The 16422-nt window shown below is 41.6% G+C and overlaps 2 protein-coding genes and 1 non-coding gene across 4 annotated transcripts in view; 2 read left to right on the forward strand and 1 right to left on the reverse strand.

The window, feature by feature from the left end:
• Positions 1-8780: 8780 nt before the first annotated feature.
• LOC130875240 (small nucleolar RNA SNORA13) lies at positions 8781-8913 on the reverse strand. The gene has a single exon (XR_009057178.1). It is a non-coding gene; the product is annotated as a small nucleolar RNA SNORA13 (small nucleolar RNA).
• Positions 8914-10425: 1512 nt separating this feature from the next.
• On the forward strand, positions 10426-11528 carry LOC130874868 (zinc finger MYND domain-containing protein 19-like). Its single transcript, XM_057770408.1, has one exon. It carries the CDS (start codon positions 10602-10604, stop codon positions 11283-11285), a length of 684 nt encoding a protein of 227 aa, XP_057626391.1. The 5' UTR covers positions 10426-10601; the 3' UTR covers positions 11286-11528.
• Positions 11529-12269: 741 nt separating this feature from the next.
• Positions 12270-16422, forward strand: part of Klhl20 (kelch like family member 20) — a 46305-nt gene continuing 42152 nt past the window's right edge. Inside the window, exons 1-2 of one of the 2 annotated variants that reach the window (XM_057770813.1) lie at positions 12270-12384; positions 13311-13374. In XM_057770813.1, coding sequence (XP_057626796.1) covers positions 13352-13374 — 23 coding nt within the window. In that variant the 5' untranslated portion in view covers positions 12270-12384; positions 13311-13351. Of the gene's footprint in view, positions 12389-13310; positions 13375-16422 lie in introns of both variants that reach the window. The other variant, XM_057770814.1, reaches the window with a different exon arrangement.

Consider the following 16422-nt stretch of genomic DNA (forward strand, 5'->3'; position numbering starts at 1 on the left):
AAGCTGCAATGAGACCAGGCACCCCCTCCTCCACCAATATTGGATGAGGCAATCCAGCAGGAGAAACAGGTTCCAAGAACAGGCAACAGAGTCTGAGACGTCCCCTGCCCTCACTGCTAGGAGTCTCTCAAGAAGACCAAGCTACACAACTGTAATATATATACAGATGGCCTAGGTCAGTCCCCTGCAGGCTTTCTGGTTGTTGGTTCAGTCTCTGTGAGCCCTTATGAGCCCAGGTCAGTTGATTCTGTGGGTTTTCTTGTGGTGTTCTTGACACCACTGGGTTTTATAATCCTTCTTCCCTCCTCTGTTTCAGGATTCCCCATGTTCCACCTAATGATTGACTGTGGGTCTCTGCATCTGCTTCCATCAGCTGCTGGGTGAAGCCTCTCTGATGACAGCTGGGCTAGGCACCAATCTATGAGTATAGCAGAATATCTTTAGGAATCATTTCATTGACCTTTCTTTATTTTCTTTTCACTCTGTTATTTCTATTTGGTTCTATCTGGGGGTATCCCACCTCTGGGTCCTGGCCCTCAGTGGGGAACTCCATCTCAGGATATGAGTCTTCAACTGTGCCAGTTATCAGCTGGTCACCCCCACAATTTCTATGCCATCTTTACCCCATTCGATATGAGTGCACTGCTCCACTTCTTTGTGAAATGAGTTCCGTGGGAAGAAACGATTCCAGGAGGAATACTATGATAGATGGTGAGGTTTGGCAGCAGCATTGCATCCAGGAAAGGTAAATTCATACCTAGAGTAAGTATCCATTCGAGTAACTTGGATCTCCATGCCTGCACCATGAGCACTTTACCCACTGACCCATCTCCCTGCTATCTAATCCTTAAAAAACATTCAGCTGTGGTCAATGAAGGGACTCTGGCCAGCTCTAGCGTGGCAAACGTGACTCTGACAGCCTCACCCTTCTCCCCCATTCCCTCTGTCTTGCTAAACCATTTGCATTTCTAAAACCAGTCATCGAGGTCTATATCCTTATTTGACCATTTCCTCCTCCTGGGGCTGACTACTAAGGTCTAGCTGCCAAAGTATTGAAGTCCAGCCATCAAAATCCCTCTTTGGCTCACCTAATTAACACACTTAATTAAAATTAAACACCTCATTCTAATATGGGGGTTTCCCCCCCTTTTTTTTAACCTTTATAAACCATGCTTCTATAGGCCATGTCTGTCTCTCTTTATCCAGAAGCAGTCCTTTTATCTCCCTCTTCCTTGTTCCTTTTCCCTCTTCCCTCATCTTCTGACTCTTATTGTCTTATTCCTGGCCCTTTGACTCTCTAGGGCAAATAAATTTCCTTTGTGCTGAGAACTTTGTCTTGGGATGTCCTGAGCTGATACCGATCCCTTCAGTCAAAGAGGTATTTTTCCACTCAAGAAATGCATCCGTATTTTCTTACCCTACTTGTATATACTAAATACATTTGACTTTTGTAGGGTATAATGACCCAGCCTAGTCATGCCAACTTGAGGCCACTAAAGTTTCATTGTAACCTGTTGGGCAACAGTTTCATGAGCGATTGAAACATTCCATCCTACAGGGAAGCTCCTCAAGCAGGAAAGTAAACAATCCAAAAATAGCTTCAGGAAGTCCCTGAAACTGACCAGATTCACTAGTCCCCTCCCTGTAGGGGAGACCCAGCCAATCACCTTGTTTGTATGGCAGGGTCCCCCGAGGATATTTTTTACTTATAAAGATTGCGGGTGTGCTCCCCCCCTCCCTTCTGCTTTCCTATTCTCCGCTGGAACTTCGGTTCTGTGAGTCTTTCCCTAATTAAAGCTGAATATTTTATTATAATTTCCGTCTGCCGTTCATTTATGCCGCTACACCTCCCTGCCTGAGGAAGGGGAAAAAAAGAAACTGAGCTGCAAAGAAAGACTCTTGCATGAGCCCAGATGTCAGGAAGATTTAGACAAGCTAAGTTACAAAGAAGACTCTCAGAGGAGAAAAGCTACAAAAAAAAAAGTGTTTCAAACCAGATAGATGCCTTGAAGAGATTTAGACCAACTGAGGCACCTGGAAAGGACACCCTCTATTGAATGAGAGAGGGCCTGCTTTTGGTCCTGGCAACCCAGCTAGCTTACACCTGAAATAATCACACAGATGTAGGGATAAGTCCCGCCCCTTAAGGGGCGTGTTCGCCTCAGGCTAATGTTTACCTATAAATCTGGTGAGCCTGCTCACAGCGCTTGCTTCTGCTTTCGTGGTCTCCATGGGAATGGTGGTTCTGTAAGTCTATTTCCCCATGAAAGCTGTATATATTTTTACAATCTGTCTGCATTAGTTTATGCCATTACATTTTGGCGTCCAACGTCGGGCTATTTTGCCCCCGACTAAGCGTGTAGCCAGCTAGCTAACACAGCACGCTCCCGGGTGCCGTTTTTTAGTTCGTGACTCGGGCCCCAGTGCCGAGTCCGAGATACACTCGGCCACACAGGCCCATTCTGCCCCACCTGCTCGTGGGAGCAATTAACCCCTCCCTGCCTGCCTTGGCTAAGTTTGCAGTGGAACCCCACTGCCTGAATTAGTGGAAGCTCAAGTACCTGCGGTTTTGCAACAAAAGCCGCCACAGCGGCAGATTTGGTCTGATACAAAGTGACTTAGCCGGGCGGTGGTGGCGCACACCTTTAATCCCAGCACTTGGGAGGCAGAGGCAGGTGGATCTCTGTGAGTTCAAGACCAGCGTGGTCTACAAGAGCTAGTTCCAGCACAGGCTCCAAAACCACAGAGACCACCACTGGCAGGAACTGGTCATTGCAGGTAAAAAAAATTTTCTTTTATAAATAAAATGTCTGAACACGTTACCATTCAAGAATCTAACAGTTTTTTTAATTGTACCATGTGGGAGATTTTACAAGAGGTGTCTATCACCCCACATCTATGGATCCTTCTGGGATTCGTAGTTTTCATTGGCACTAAATGGTTTGATAACAGAAATATGATAAAGTCTTTACGAGATGAATCCAGGATTCTTAAGGCAGAGATTGAACGCTTAAAAGCAATTGAGAATGACAACAATCTTCTCAAGAATCAGTTTGAAGTTCTCCAGGAAGAGAACAGATCTTTGTTTAACATGACTCGATCAACCGAACAAAATTTTAAAAAGGTACAGGCTGATGTTAAGGAGAAATTCATTACTATGGAAGAGGGAACAGCTTATTTGGATCGTAAGCTTCAGTCCCTTTCTGTAGGAACTGAAACATTAATGGCTGATATTAAGGAGAAATTCATTACTATGGAAGAGGGAACAGCTGATTTGGATCGTAAGCTTCAATCCCTTTCTGTAGGAATTGAAACATTAACTGAGAGAATCAAAACTGCTGAATGTGACAATCAGATTTTGTCTAAAGCGTATGGCAGATTGGCGGAAAGATTGTCAATACAAGAAGGCACGGTTTATGCCATAAAAATTATGTCCAAAGATGAGATGTTATCTCTAATGGACAAACTTCATACTTTAGAATCCTCAATGAAGGCTTTGGAGCATAATTCTGGACAGGAGATTTAGACATTGTGGAAGGCAATGGTGAATAGAATTGAAAAGATTGAGGAATTTCTAAATTCTGATGAAGAGGAGCTAGGGGTAGAAAGGCAAATTTTAACTACATCTGTGGGTAAATCTCTCCGGGACAATTTCCACAAAGCTCTACCTACAGCTCTACCTGCCTTTCCAGTAATAACAACAGAGAAGGTGATTGGTTCCAGAAACCCTAGGGTCATCAAGGAAGATACATGGGAGCCTGTCCGTATGAATGATCTCAAAGAAATTAAACAGGCTGTCATGACTTTTGGGATGCATGCCTCTTTTGTTAAAGCGATGCTAAAATCTTGGGCCACGACAAGCAGAGCAATCCTCTCGGACTGGCTCCAGCTGAGCTCTTCGGTACTTGAGAGTGGACCGCAATTGAAATGGAAATGTTTATTCAGGCAAGAGGCTAGACTTTTAGAACAGCAGGAAAAAGAGAAGGGAATTGACATTTCCCTAGATAAAATTCTAGGTGAAGGGCTCTTTTCTGACCCTCAGGAACAAGCTAATTTGGATGAAAACACACTCTCCATGTGTACTACAGCAGCCTTAAGGGCTTGGGACAGGGTACAAGACCCAGGATAGAGAATGGAATAATTTGTCAGAGTTAAACAGGGTCAGAGAGAACCCTTTAGTGACTTTTTACAAAGACTAACTAAGGCTGTACAAATAGGGATATCTGACCCAGAAGCAAGATGTATAATGATTGAGTCTTTGGCTTATGAAAATGCAAATGTGGAATGCAAAAGGATTTTGGGGCCTTTAAAGCTCAGATCAGCGCCCTTGGAAGAATGGGTCTTGCATACACTGAATGTTGATACATTTGATTATGGCACTGAAACATGGGTAGAAGAAGCAATTTCCAATGGTAAAAGGAGACACCAGAATACCAAATGTTTTAATTGTGGCAAAATGGGTCATATGAAAAGGAATTGTAGACAACGGATTTTCAGAAATAATAATAATGTATCTTCTAGAAATAACAGAAATAAGAGGACTCAGCCTTCAGGTTTATGTAGAAGTTGTGGAAAAGGCAGACATTGGACAAATGAATGCAGGTCTACAAGAGATAGACAAGGCAACCTGATACAGACGGGAAACGTGAGAGGGGGGCCTCTCAGGCCCCCATGGCAAACATGGTTCAGTCATTTCCAGTTTCTGCAGAGAAGGTGCCTCGTCAGGACAATTAGGAAGCCCCATGCCTACTCTTACAACCAATAATGATCAGAAAGATAAGTTACATGTGTTTTGGCAAACTTCTATAAATGATCAAAGACCTAAACTGAGAGTGTGTGTAAATGGCATTTTTATTATTGGCCTGCTGGACACAGGTGCTGATGTAAGTATCATTACCCCAGAATCTTGGCATCCGTATTGGCCTCTTCAGAATGTAAATGTTCAGCTCCTGGGAATTGGAACCCTATCTCGAGTAAGGCAGAGCACAAGATGGGTTGAATGTATAGGGCCAGAGGGACAAATAGGAAAATTAAGGCCATATGTAGCCAATATTGCAATGAATTTATGGGGTCGTGACCTATTATAACAATGGAATACCCAAATTAACATTCCTGCTACTTCTAGAGCCTATATTTCTGAGAATAATATTAAAAGATATTACAAACGGAGAAAACCGGCCATTTGGGCTGTACAAGAACAAGCAATTGATGTCCCTTCAGAGATACCAACAGCCTTGCCTCTAAAATGGTTGACTGAGAAACCAATATGGACAAAGCAATGGCCGTTAGCTGAAGAAAAGTTACAGGCTTTAGAACAGCTGGTACAAGAACAATTAGATGCTAGACATATAGAAGAATCTACCAGTCCTTAGAATTCTCCTGTATTTGTGGTTAAGAAAAAAATCAGGTAAATGGAGAATGGTGACTGATCTCAGGGCCATTAACAAGGTTATTCAACCTATGGGCCTTCTGCAATCTGGAATTCCTTTGCCCTCTTTATTACCAAAAGGATGGCCTCTCATAGTTATTGATTTAAAGGATTGTTTTTTCACTATACCTTTACAAAAAGAAGATAGAGAAAAATTTGCCTTCACAGTGCCTACTTATAACAATTCTCAACCTTCGAGGAGGTACCACTGGGCCGTCCTCCCCCAGGGTATGTTAAATAGCCCCTCCCTGTGCCAATATTTTGTGAACCAATCACTGCAAATAATACGCAAGAAATTTCCCAAATCTATAGTATACCATTACATGGACAACATTTTGTTATCCGATTCAACCTTGAACAGACTGTTTGAAGAAATAAAGATACTTTTACCTAAATAGGGATTGCAAATTGCTCCTGAAAAGATTCAGAAGGGAGATTCTGTTAATTATTTAGGTTATAAAATAGGTTTGCAAAAAATTAAGACACAAAAGGCACAAATTAGGAGAGATCGCCTACGGACTTTCAATGACTTTCAAAGACTGTTAGGAGACATTTCCAGTCTACGACCAGCTATTGGGATAACACCTGATCTAATAATTCATTTGAACAAAACCTTGGATGGTGATAAAGATTTAAACAGTCCCAGAGAATTAACGGCTGAAGCAGAAAAGGAACTGACAATGATTGAGGAAAAATTACAACAGGCACATGTGGACAGGGTGAATCCATAGCTCGATTGTATTCTCGTCATACTACCATCAAAAATTTCTCCTACAGGAATTTTAGTGCAGAGAGATGATATTATCTTGGAATGGATCTTTTTACCACATAAACCAAGTAAGAAACTGAAAACTTATGTGGAAAAAGTCTCTGAGTTAATTATAAAAGGCAAGCTGAGACTTCGTCAACTAGCAGGCATAGACCCAGCAGAAATTATAGTGCCTTTCACTGCTGATGAACTAAAGAAATTATGGGAAGATAATGAACCATGGCAAAGAGTTTGTGCTAATTTTTTGGGAGACATTAATAACAACTATCCAAAAAGCAAGAGGCTTAACTTCATAAAGAGAACTTCTTGGATTCTTCCTCAAATCGTCCGTGATGCTCCAATAACTGGAGCCCGTACATTCTATACTGATGCCAATAAATCAGGGAAGGCAGGTTACAAATCAGAAGACTTGGGTAAGGTGGAACAAAGTCCTTATGATTCTGTCCAGAAGGCGGAATTATATGCCATTCTTATGGTGCTAAGGGATTTTAAAGAACCTATTAATATAGTTACTGATTCACAATATGCAGGAAGAGTTATTTTACATATTGAAACTGCTGAATTTATACCTGATGATACAGAACTAACCTCATTGTTTCTCCAGGTTCAAGATATGATCAGGAACAGGCTTTGCCCCTTGTACATAACACACATCCAATCCCATACGGGTCTGCCAGGTCCTCTAGCACAAGGGAATGCAGAAATTGATCAATTATTGATTGGTAGTGTGCTACAAGCCTCTGAATTTCATAAAAAGCATCATGTTAATAGCAAAGGTGTGAAGAAAGAGTTTTCTATTACATGGCAACAAGCTAAGGAGATTGTAAAGAAATGCCCTACTTGCTCTTTCTATAACCAAACGCCACTGCCTGCAGGGGCTAATCCAAAGGGCACTCAAAGGAATGAAATCCGGCAGATGGATGTGTTCCACTTTGTAGAATTTGGCAAATTAAAATACGTTCATCACACCATTGACACTTATTCAGGCTTTTAGTGGGCAACTGCTTTAAGTTCAGAAAAAGCTGATTCAGTAATCACTCATTTATTAGAAGTCATGGCTATCATGGGTATACCTACACAAATAAAGACGGATAATGGTCCTGCTTATGTCTCTAGGAAAATGAAATGGTTTTTTGATTATTACAATATCAAGCATGTTACAGTATACCATACAATCCTACAGGTCAAGCAGTCATAGAAAGATCAAATCGAACTATAAAGGATATGTTGAACAAACAGAAAGGGGTGGAAAACACCCCCAGAAATAGGTTACATAATGCTTTGTTAACCTTGAATTTTCTCAACGCTAATGAGAAGGGAACAACAGCTGCAGAAAGACATTGGATAATGTAAAAGTCTACTGAACTAAATCAACCAGTTTATTTCAAGGATGTGCTGACCTCACAATGGAAGCCAGGAGATGTGCTGCGTTGGGGAAGGGGTTTTGCTCTTATCTCCACAGGTGAGGGAAAATTGTGGATAGCGTCAAAATTAATAAAGGTTCGGTTTGAAGAAGAGAAGCCAGTTGGAAAAGATAAATAACAATTCATTCACAAGGATGGCGAGCATACTGATGGTAAGAAATACAGATAGGTTGGGGGCAGGGTTCTTTTCTTATCTCCACAGGAAAATACTCATCTTCAAAGAAATTAAGGGACGCAGTCTGAGGATTCGAAGGACAGGATCGCTCCTCTGGTCTGAGCAATGGTAGAGCTTCTCCATTGATTTCCCGTCATAGGGCTCTCTGTGTTGTTATGACAAAATATCTATGCCCAAGGACTTTATAAAGAAAAGAAGTTTGCTGAGCTTATTCATCTTTGGTTGGAGTGACCAAACAACATTGCATCTCATGTTGGAAAAACACAGCCCACCCTCTTAATATATTTTAATACATCACAATAGCAGAAAAGGAGATGACTAAGGTATCAATTGCTGGGGTCAAACAATGCTGAAGCGTATCTTAAGTGCTGCTAACCATACTTCCCCTATCACTGAGACCAGATTTGGGTTCCCTATTAGTTATTTTGTTAGCATCCTGTATGTCATTTTCAGTTATACCACTATTGTAACTAAACAATCATGTAATTTGTGGTTTATTTTATAATGTCTGTCTGTTCCCACCACAGCAGCAGCCTGCCTCTGCTGCCGTAGTTACGTCATCATCACCTGTTGCCAGGTGCCTTTCCATCGACAGCTGTGTGACATGTACAACCCTTAAAAGTGCCCGCCAGGTACAGCTCTCTCTTTGCCTCTTCTTTCCTCTATCGTCTCTTGTTTCTCTTGTCTCTTTTTTCCAAAGCAGCTTATTAAATATTTATTCATAGCCTTGTTACAAAGTGTACATTCATCTATGCAGTGTCCTGACACACCTCTTAGAAAATTTAAGTCATCCATGTTTCTAAAGACCAAATTCCCAAATCATTAAGGACACCCCTAAACCACCTGTTAGCTCCCACGTGTCATTCTGGAAGTGCTGGTCAGCTTCAGACACCCACCTGCCAAATGAGTAAGAACCAGTTAAAAGAAACCACATTCCCAGAGTTGGGAAGTACATTCACTCATATACACAAGTTAGGGTAGATTTTCTGTTACTCATGCAGCTCCTACAACCCAAGATACCAAACTCCAGGGTAAGAAAAGGCTACAAAGCATTAATTTATGCCTTTTTGACACCACATTCATTAGTGACCAAAGGCGAATGGGCAACACAAAGGGTGTTGCCTCTTTCTCATCTCTTGACCTCTTTCCTGTCTTTGCCTCCTCTTTTTCTCTCTTGCCTCTTCTTTCCTCTCTTGCCTTTCATGTCTCTTGCTCCCCTTCCCTATTCTCTGCCTCTCTGTCTGTCTGTCTGTCTGCCTGTCTGACTGCTTGCCTGCCTCCTCTTTCACGTCACCACCCCAACATGGCCTTTCACTCTCTCCCTCCCCCTATAAATGTCTTGCATTAACTCTATTGCACAAGCCATGTTTGCTTAGTAGCACACCTTGGCAGGGCCTGCCAAGAAGTACCCACTTCACCTTTCTTTTTTATTTATCATTACAGTGACTATTTCCTCAAGAATGAGTACTTGACAAAACAAGAATCCCATGGGTCTTGTTTACACCTAAACCTTGGAGTCTATGTAATTCATACGTGACAAACAAGATATTATTTCTAACTGAAAGTCTAAAAGTTAAGCTCATTGGTCTCGAAAGTATTGTTACCACTGTCTCACATATTGTAAAACCAATTTTTTTTTTGGTCTTTTGAGACAGGGTTTCTCTGTAGCTTTGGTGCCTGTCCTGGAACTAGCTCTTATAGACCAGGCTGGCCTCGAACTCCCAGAGATCCGCCTGCCTCTGCCTCCCGAGTGCTAGGATTAAAGGCGTGAACCACCACCCGCCCGGCTGTAAAACCAATTTTTAAGTATATTTTCAACTAGAAATTCACAATCCCCAAAGATGAAGACTTAGTGGAATTGTAGTTCTATAATAATTGGAAATGCCAGGTTTTCATTATGCTTATTTCTATGTATAGTTTGATAGGTCTTGACATAAACAGGAAAAGCTGATTCACACTGAACTGCTCCCCTTTGAAGAGAGAAGTAGAAGCATAAGCCAGATTACAGTGGGTTGAAGAATGAATCACAGATTGTCAAGAATAGAAACTATTACTTTTTTCCCTGGCCATAGGCTAAAATTCCATCTTTAGTTACTAGCATTGCTTAATGGTTTTTATGCTTTGTTATTGAAATTTGTAGCTATAAAATTATAATTTATATTTTGGGAGACTCTAAGGGTCACTTTGAAGATGCCTTTTAGGCAATTCACACAAAAGAAACCTTACTGCCAGCTGCACATATAAAATGACGTTTCAATTGATCAGAGAAATGTACATCCAAGCCATTTGATAGCCACCAGATTGGCAAAACAAAATTAAAGTTGCAAGTACCAATAATATAGATGAACAAGAACCTTTGAACCTTTGCCAAGGGAGACACAACATAAGTCCAGGCTGTAACCCTGACATGCTGTGAATTCCAAAAAGGTGTTTTGCAGGTGCCCTTGCATATAATGCTTTGGTGCCATCAGCAAAATATGAATGATGGTCATAAATCCTTCTTCAATATTGAAGACCAATCATCTCCAACTACAAGTTTATTAATAAAAGGTATATTTTCTCTCAAAAACAACTGCAGAGTCTGTAGATTTCATGTAAAGATGAGTTAAAAAATTTAGTTACGAGGTCCGGCGGGCGCGAGGCGGCGGCGGTGGCCCGAACCCAGCCCAGCCTCGTCCGCCCTCGGCCCGCCCGGCCTGACCCCGGCCCCGGCCTGACCCGGAGTGCCGTGGCCTCTCTCCGGCCCGGCCCGGTCGGGAGCCTCCGGAGGGAGCGGCTCCGGCTGCCGAGAGCGCAGGCCCGGCCATGACCGACTTTAAATTGGGCATCGTGCGGCTCGGCCGGGTGGCCGGAAAGACCAAGTACACACTGATAGATGAGCAAGACATACCACTGGTGGAGAGCTACTCTTTTGAGGCTCGAATGGAAGTAGATGCCGATGGAAATGGTGCTAAGATATTTGCATATGCCTTCGACAAAAACCGAGGAAGGGGCTCAGGCAGGCTTCTGCATGAGCTGCTGTGGGAACGACACAGGGGAGGTGTGGCTCCCGGGTTTCAGGTGGTACATCTCAATGCTGTGACTGTGGACAATCGTCTGGACAACTTGCAGTTAATACCATGGGGCTGGCGACCCAAAGCTGAAGAGACCTCCAGCAAGCAAAGGGAGCAAAGCTTATACTGGCTTGCAATCCAGCAGCTTCCCACGGACCCTATAGAAGAACAGTTCCCTGTCCTGAATGTGACCCGGTACTATAATGCCAATGGAGATGTGGTGGAAGAGGAAGAGAATTCCTGTACCTACTATGAGTGTCACTATCCTCCTTGTACAGTGATTGAGAAGCAGCTTCGGGAGTTCAGTATCTGTGGGCGTTGCCAGGTGGCTCGATATTGTGGCTCTCAGTGCCAGCAGAAGGACTGGCCTGCCCACAAGAAGCACTGTCGGGAGAGGAAGCGTCCTTTTCAGCATGAGCTTGAGCCAGAGCGATGACGGGCTGAAGAGCTGCCACTGCTGCAGGTTCAAGGTTTCCAGCTCGTAATGAGCACAGTGGAAGATAGACTGGCAGTTGAACCTGGAGGTGCCAAAGAAGCCAGCAATGGATCCAGAGCAGCTGCCATAAGACCTCACAGCAACATGAAGCCTGTGGGGACAGTGCCCCTCCAGTGTTCACCCCCAGCAGAGACAACGGGAGGCTCCCTAGGACCTTTCTCATTATTTATATGTTAATATGTTTGTAAAAAAAAAATTTAGTTACGTCTAGTATAGTTTTCAACAAATCAGCAACAGTCTTTTACTGATATACTTAAAATTGTAACCCTCACTTTCTATTTTGTTGGTTGCTTTCTAAATATATTGTAAAAACAAGACGACCAATTATTGAGGAAAATTTTGAAACAAAATACAAAAAGCGTTTTTCCTCTTAGGATTAAAGTGAGTTCACAAAAGAAGCATCTAAATTAAGGAGAAAAGACGCCATCAGAATCTTGGATTAAACTCCAATATCTTGAAACTGTGTTGAGGAAAAACTAGAGGGTAAGGTACCTTTGATAGCGTCCTTAGACTTACACATAGTAGGGGACTGATAGATAGAAACTAGTCAGCTCCTTGTGTGCATGTGGTAAGAATTCAATCCACAATCATGGACAACATTTGTATCCAAAAGAAAAAAGGCGGAGGTGGGGGAACCCAGCAGCTACAAGCAAATCAAAATTCCTAGCTTCCGGCAACTATTTCCATCTTTATATTGCTTTTGCTATGAAACATATCAGGGGATAGTGAAGAAGAAGGATGTTTTTAAATACATCAATAAATTATCCGGACACACGCTAACGGTTCCAGTACTGGGAAACACTCAGCGAGCGGCGCAGCTACTTCCGGACCCAGAACGGAACCACTTGCCCGAACATGGGCAGTCCGGCGGGAAGGATTTAGGGACAGGACCACTTCCGGCTTCTGGATAGGGGCGGGTGCGGAGAAAGGAAATTGCTGCGGGAGCCGCATCCTCCCTGCGCTAGCGGCGCCAGAGGTGGAGACAGAGAGGGCGGAGGAGGCAGCGAAAGGTGCCGCAGAGAAAAAAGTGTCAAAGCCAGTAAGTCAGAGCCTTAGAGCAGGGGATGGAGAGCAGAGCTCCAGGTCTCGCTCCGCAGATCTGTGATCTCAACTCGCCGAACTGCCCAGTGGGGTTAGGGCAGCTCTTTGTAGGTCGCCTGTCAGTCTGTGCCGAAAAGAGACTATTGAGGCGCCTGGGTCGGGCCTTGCCGTGCGCCAGACTGCGCTACTTGCCGGTGTCTTGCCGCCAGGGGAAACCTGTGTTGTGCTGTCTGGGGACGCTGGGGCTCCGCATCCTGGACAGCTTCACTTGGGATTCTGAGGGAGTGAGCACTAATGCCTCCCATTTTACCTTTGGAAGCCAGCGAGATCCTGGTGGTAGACAGTATTTCGGGAAGTAAGACGATTGCTTGGGAGAGCGTTAGTCTGGCGCTGTACTTTCCCTGCCCTTGTTCAAGCTGTCCGGGCTGGTTGGAAACTGAATTGTTTTTAAAAACAAGTACCTCGGCCTGCCCCTGTCACTTCAGAACAAGTTAACCTTCAGATCCAGTGTTCCTATCCGACTCATTAAATTAGTACTGCTCTGGGTATCTAGTGTTTGCTTTGCAAATACACTTGAAGGCAAAGTTAGAGAGAGAGAGAGAGAGAGAGAGAGAGAGAGAGAGAGAGAGAGAGAGAGAGAGAGAGAGAGAGAGTCCAAGCGCTTTTCGAACAGAGACAAAACCGACTAGCTATCATTTCCACTTTCACACTTTCCCTCACCCTCCATATAATCAATCGACTTAGCATCCTCAGTTAATGATGGTCATCTTAAAGGCACTGCCTTCCGTTATGATTGTGCGTCTGCACAAACATTATATCGGGATGCAAGATTCTTGATGACAGACGAAATGAGTGAAATGATTATGAAAGTTGCTGGAGAAATCAGAAAGTTTTTAGTAAGTTACTGCTTTTCTCTTGCTTAAGGTACGGCTTTAGAATACGGTGAAGGATACTTTTCATGGTGCATGGAAGGAAAGCCAATGCGCAGGTAAGCCATTTAAGAAGAAAAGAAAACGTTGATTTCACTAATTGAAGTTTAGCGGCTACTAACGGTGCATCATTTAAAATTATTTTATTCACAATCCTTACTAAATCCTGCTTGGAATTAATCATTCTTGTTTCAAATAAAACTAATAATGTCAGAAATTAGCAGCTTCTTTTGTTTGTTTTGGTTTTTGTTGTTGTTGCTTGGTTTTTGTTGTTGTTTTAAACAAGAATTTACTGTGTAGTCCTGGATGTCCTGGAATGTACTTTGTAGACTAGGCTGGTCTCAAACTCACAGAGATCCACCTGCCTCTGTCTCCCAAGTGTTGGAATTAAAAGTGTGTACCAACACACTCTGCCACTTGTTAATGAAATGTTGGAGTTAGTTTTCTAAAGGGAGTTTGAATTTTTTGGTTCTGAATACTTAAATCTGCTTTTTTGCACAGTAATTTTTGTTACGCATAATGATAAGTGTACTATGATGCTTTGTGTGGTTATTATAAATTAAATTCCCTGTATAATATAGAAGATTATGTTGTCAAATAAAAGTAATATTTTTAAGATACTGTACTGCATTCCTAGTTATGGTTTGGTTATCGTACTGGTGTTCAGTAGTCTATTATGTTTATTAAGAAGCTACATGAAAGGGAAGATTGAGGACTAAAATAGATGTAGGAAAATAGAAGTGTGAGGAACTATGTACAATTACAGGTTCTCTTGCCTCTAGAATTTACTAATACCTTTTCTCAATCCATCCTAACAAATTATACTAGAATCTTTATTGAAACAAGTCAATTCTATTTATTCATTGTTTAAACTCATATTATTGTTTTCAAACCCTATTTTGTCATATTACTTAACATCAAAGATAACACAGACTTTTTTAAGAAAAGAGAAATTACAGGATAAGGACAGGGCTTAGAACTAGAAAAAGGGCTGGTCATGACTGTGCAGACCTGTAAAACTCAGCACCTTGCAGGCAGAGGCAGCTAGATCTCAGGATCAAGTTCAAGTAAGAGGAGTGGGAATATATGTCCTTTTCGAGATTGCTGTTGATTTATCAATTGGCTTTTAACTGTTTTACTGTTTCTTGCCCTGTTAACTTCATTGGTGTATCTGCCATTATATTTAGAATAGTAAATGTTCACAGATGCTTTAAGACGTCCAAATGAAAAGACATCATAGAGGTGACACATTCCATTACCCTCCTTATATCTTACCATACAATACGAATCATGTAAGACTGTAAAGTACTGGGAGAAACCAACTACACAATAGTAAGTGCTTTACCACTTCATTTTCTAGCATGATTGCAAAAGCCACTGATTTTGCCTCATCCTCAGTTGCCATAAATGTTTTATCTTAAGTAATTGGTAAAATATGAACTTAATATTTTTAATTAAATTTTATTTAAAATTTTTTTCATATGATATAGTTTGATCATATTCCTTCCCCTCCTCCACCTCCTCACAGAACCTTCCCACTCTCTATCCATGCAACTTCATGTTCTTTCTCTGTCTTAAAACATACACACACAACAACAACAATAACAGAAAAATGCTGTATGTTTGGTGTTGGCCGGCATACCCTGGAGTGTGGTTGATAGACTCAGGGAAAACTGACTTTTCCTCTCTCAGTAACTCTCAGTTGCAAATAGTTTCTAGGTTAGGGGTGGGGCTTTGTGCCTATATCTCCTCAGTGTGGCGATTTTATAAAGGAAAGTCAGGTTATGGCAATATTTTTAGTTTACTAGTAATTTCTATATAAAATATTCACTTAATCACTCAGTCTGAGGAGCATTTTTGCTTGTCTTATTTTTATTACATCATACTGTTCTTCAAAATGATGTTGTATGATTCTAACGCCATCAGTTATTGACTTATGGCCAGAGGCCAGCCTACCCCCTGTTCTTACCTTCACTAGTGCTGCCTACATTAAGCTTTGGTCGCGCATTCCTATCCTTCCCTTCTACTAAAACCTGTAAGGCAGTGCTAGGTCTGTACTCAGCTGCTGCTGAAGAAACTGGATAGAAGTAACTCTTTATTGTGATTATCTGGACGCATGCTCATCTCCTTCACAGACTGTACGTTCACCCATCGCACCTAATGTATGACGCCTCATGATTAATGCGTAGCTGTCTGAGTGAGCAGCTTCCAGCTTGTCCCTGGGTGGGGCAGGTCTTTTGTAGTTTTAACATTCTCTTTAATTGTATGTATTTATGCAGTAAGGTGTGATAATTTAATACACATACACATAATGTGTAATGATCAAATCAAAGTAATTAATCTATCTCCTGATATGTTTTTTTACCCATTATAGAAAACACTATAAAAATTCTAAAAACCGAACAAAAAGTAACACCAGAACTGTCACTTGGCTAGCTGTCCCGTTACTGGATATCTATATCCAGGGAAATGGCATCACTGTATCAGAGAGATTCCTGCCCTGCCATGTTTATTGCAGCACACAGACATGGGATATAATCACCTGAAGTATCCATTGACTAGAGAAAGTATAATAGTGAGTCTACACCACACCCGTGCACTATTATTTAGCACCCCCAAAAATGACACCCTATCATTAACAGCAACCTTCATAGAAGTTTGTTATCATTATGTTAAATGAAAGAAACCAGGTATGAAAAAAAAAGCTGCATATTCTCAGGAGTAGAATACTAAAGTAAACTGATTTGAGATAAGTAGAAAATAGAATATTACTAGGAAAAGCAAGAGGATGGGGGGTTTAAGGAGGCTGAATAATAGGTTCCCAGATAAGAAAAGTAAGTTTTAATGTTTTTCAGCACAATAGGTTAAGGTTTATAAGAATTTATCATATGTCTTATAAAAAGATTAGAATTCAAAGGTTCCCAGCACAAATAAATGATAAATATAAATACTTAAGGTATTATAATTCATAACTATTCAGTTTTATAAAATTGATTGAAATTTTATTAGCATAAGTTTCATTTATTTAACTCTGTGTATTTATGTGTATATGGCATTACATTTAAAAGATACAATTGCATATTCAAAATTGGGCATAGTGGTGCATG

This window comes from Chionomys nivalis, chromosome 5, assembly GCF_950005125.1.
Source record: "Chionomys nivalis chromosome 5, mChiNiv1.1, whole genome shotgun sequence".
Taxonomy (NCBI): domain Eukaryota; kingdom Metazoa; phylum Chordata; class Mammalia; order Rodentia; family Cricetidae; genus Chionomys; species Chionomys nivalis.

Bases quoted from the DNA above. Each gene is read 5' to 3' on its own strand.
- LOC130874868 (XM_057770408.1), top strand. From the start codon at position 10,602: ATGACCGACTTTAAATTGGGCATCGTGCGGCTCGGCCGGGTGGCCGGA.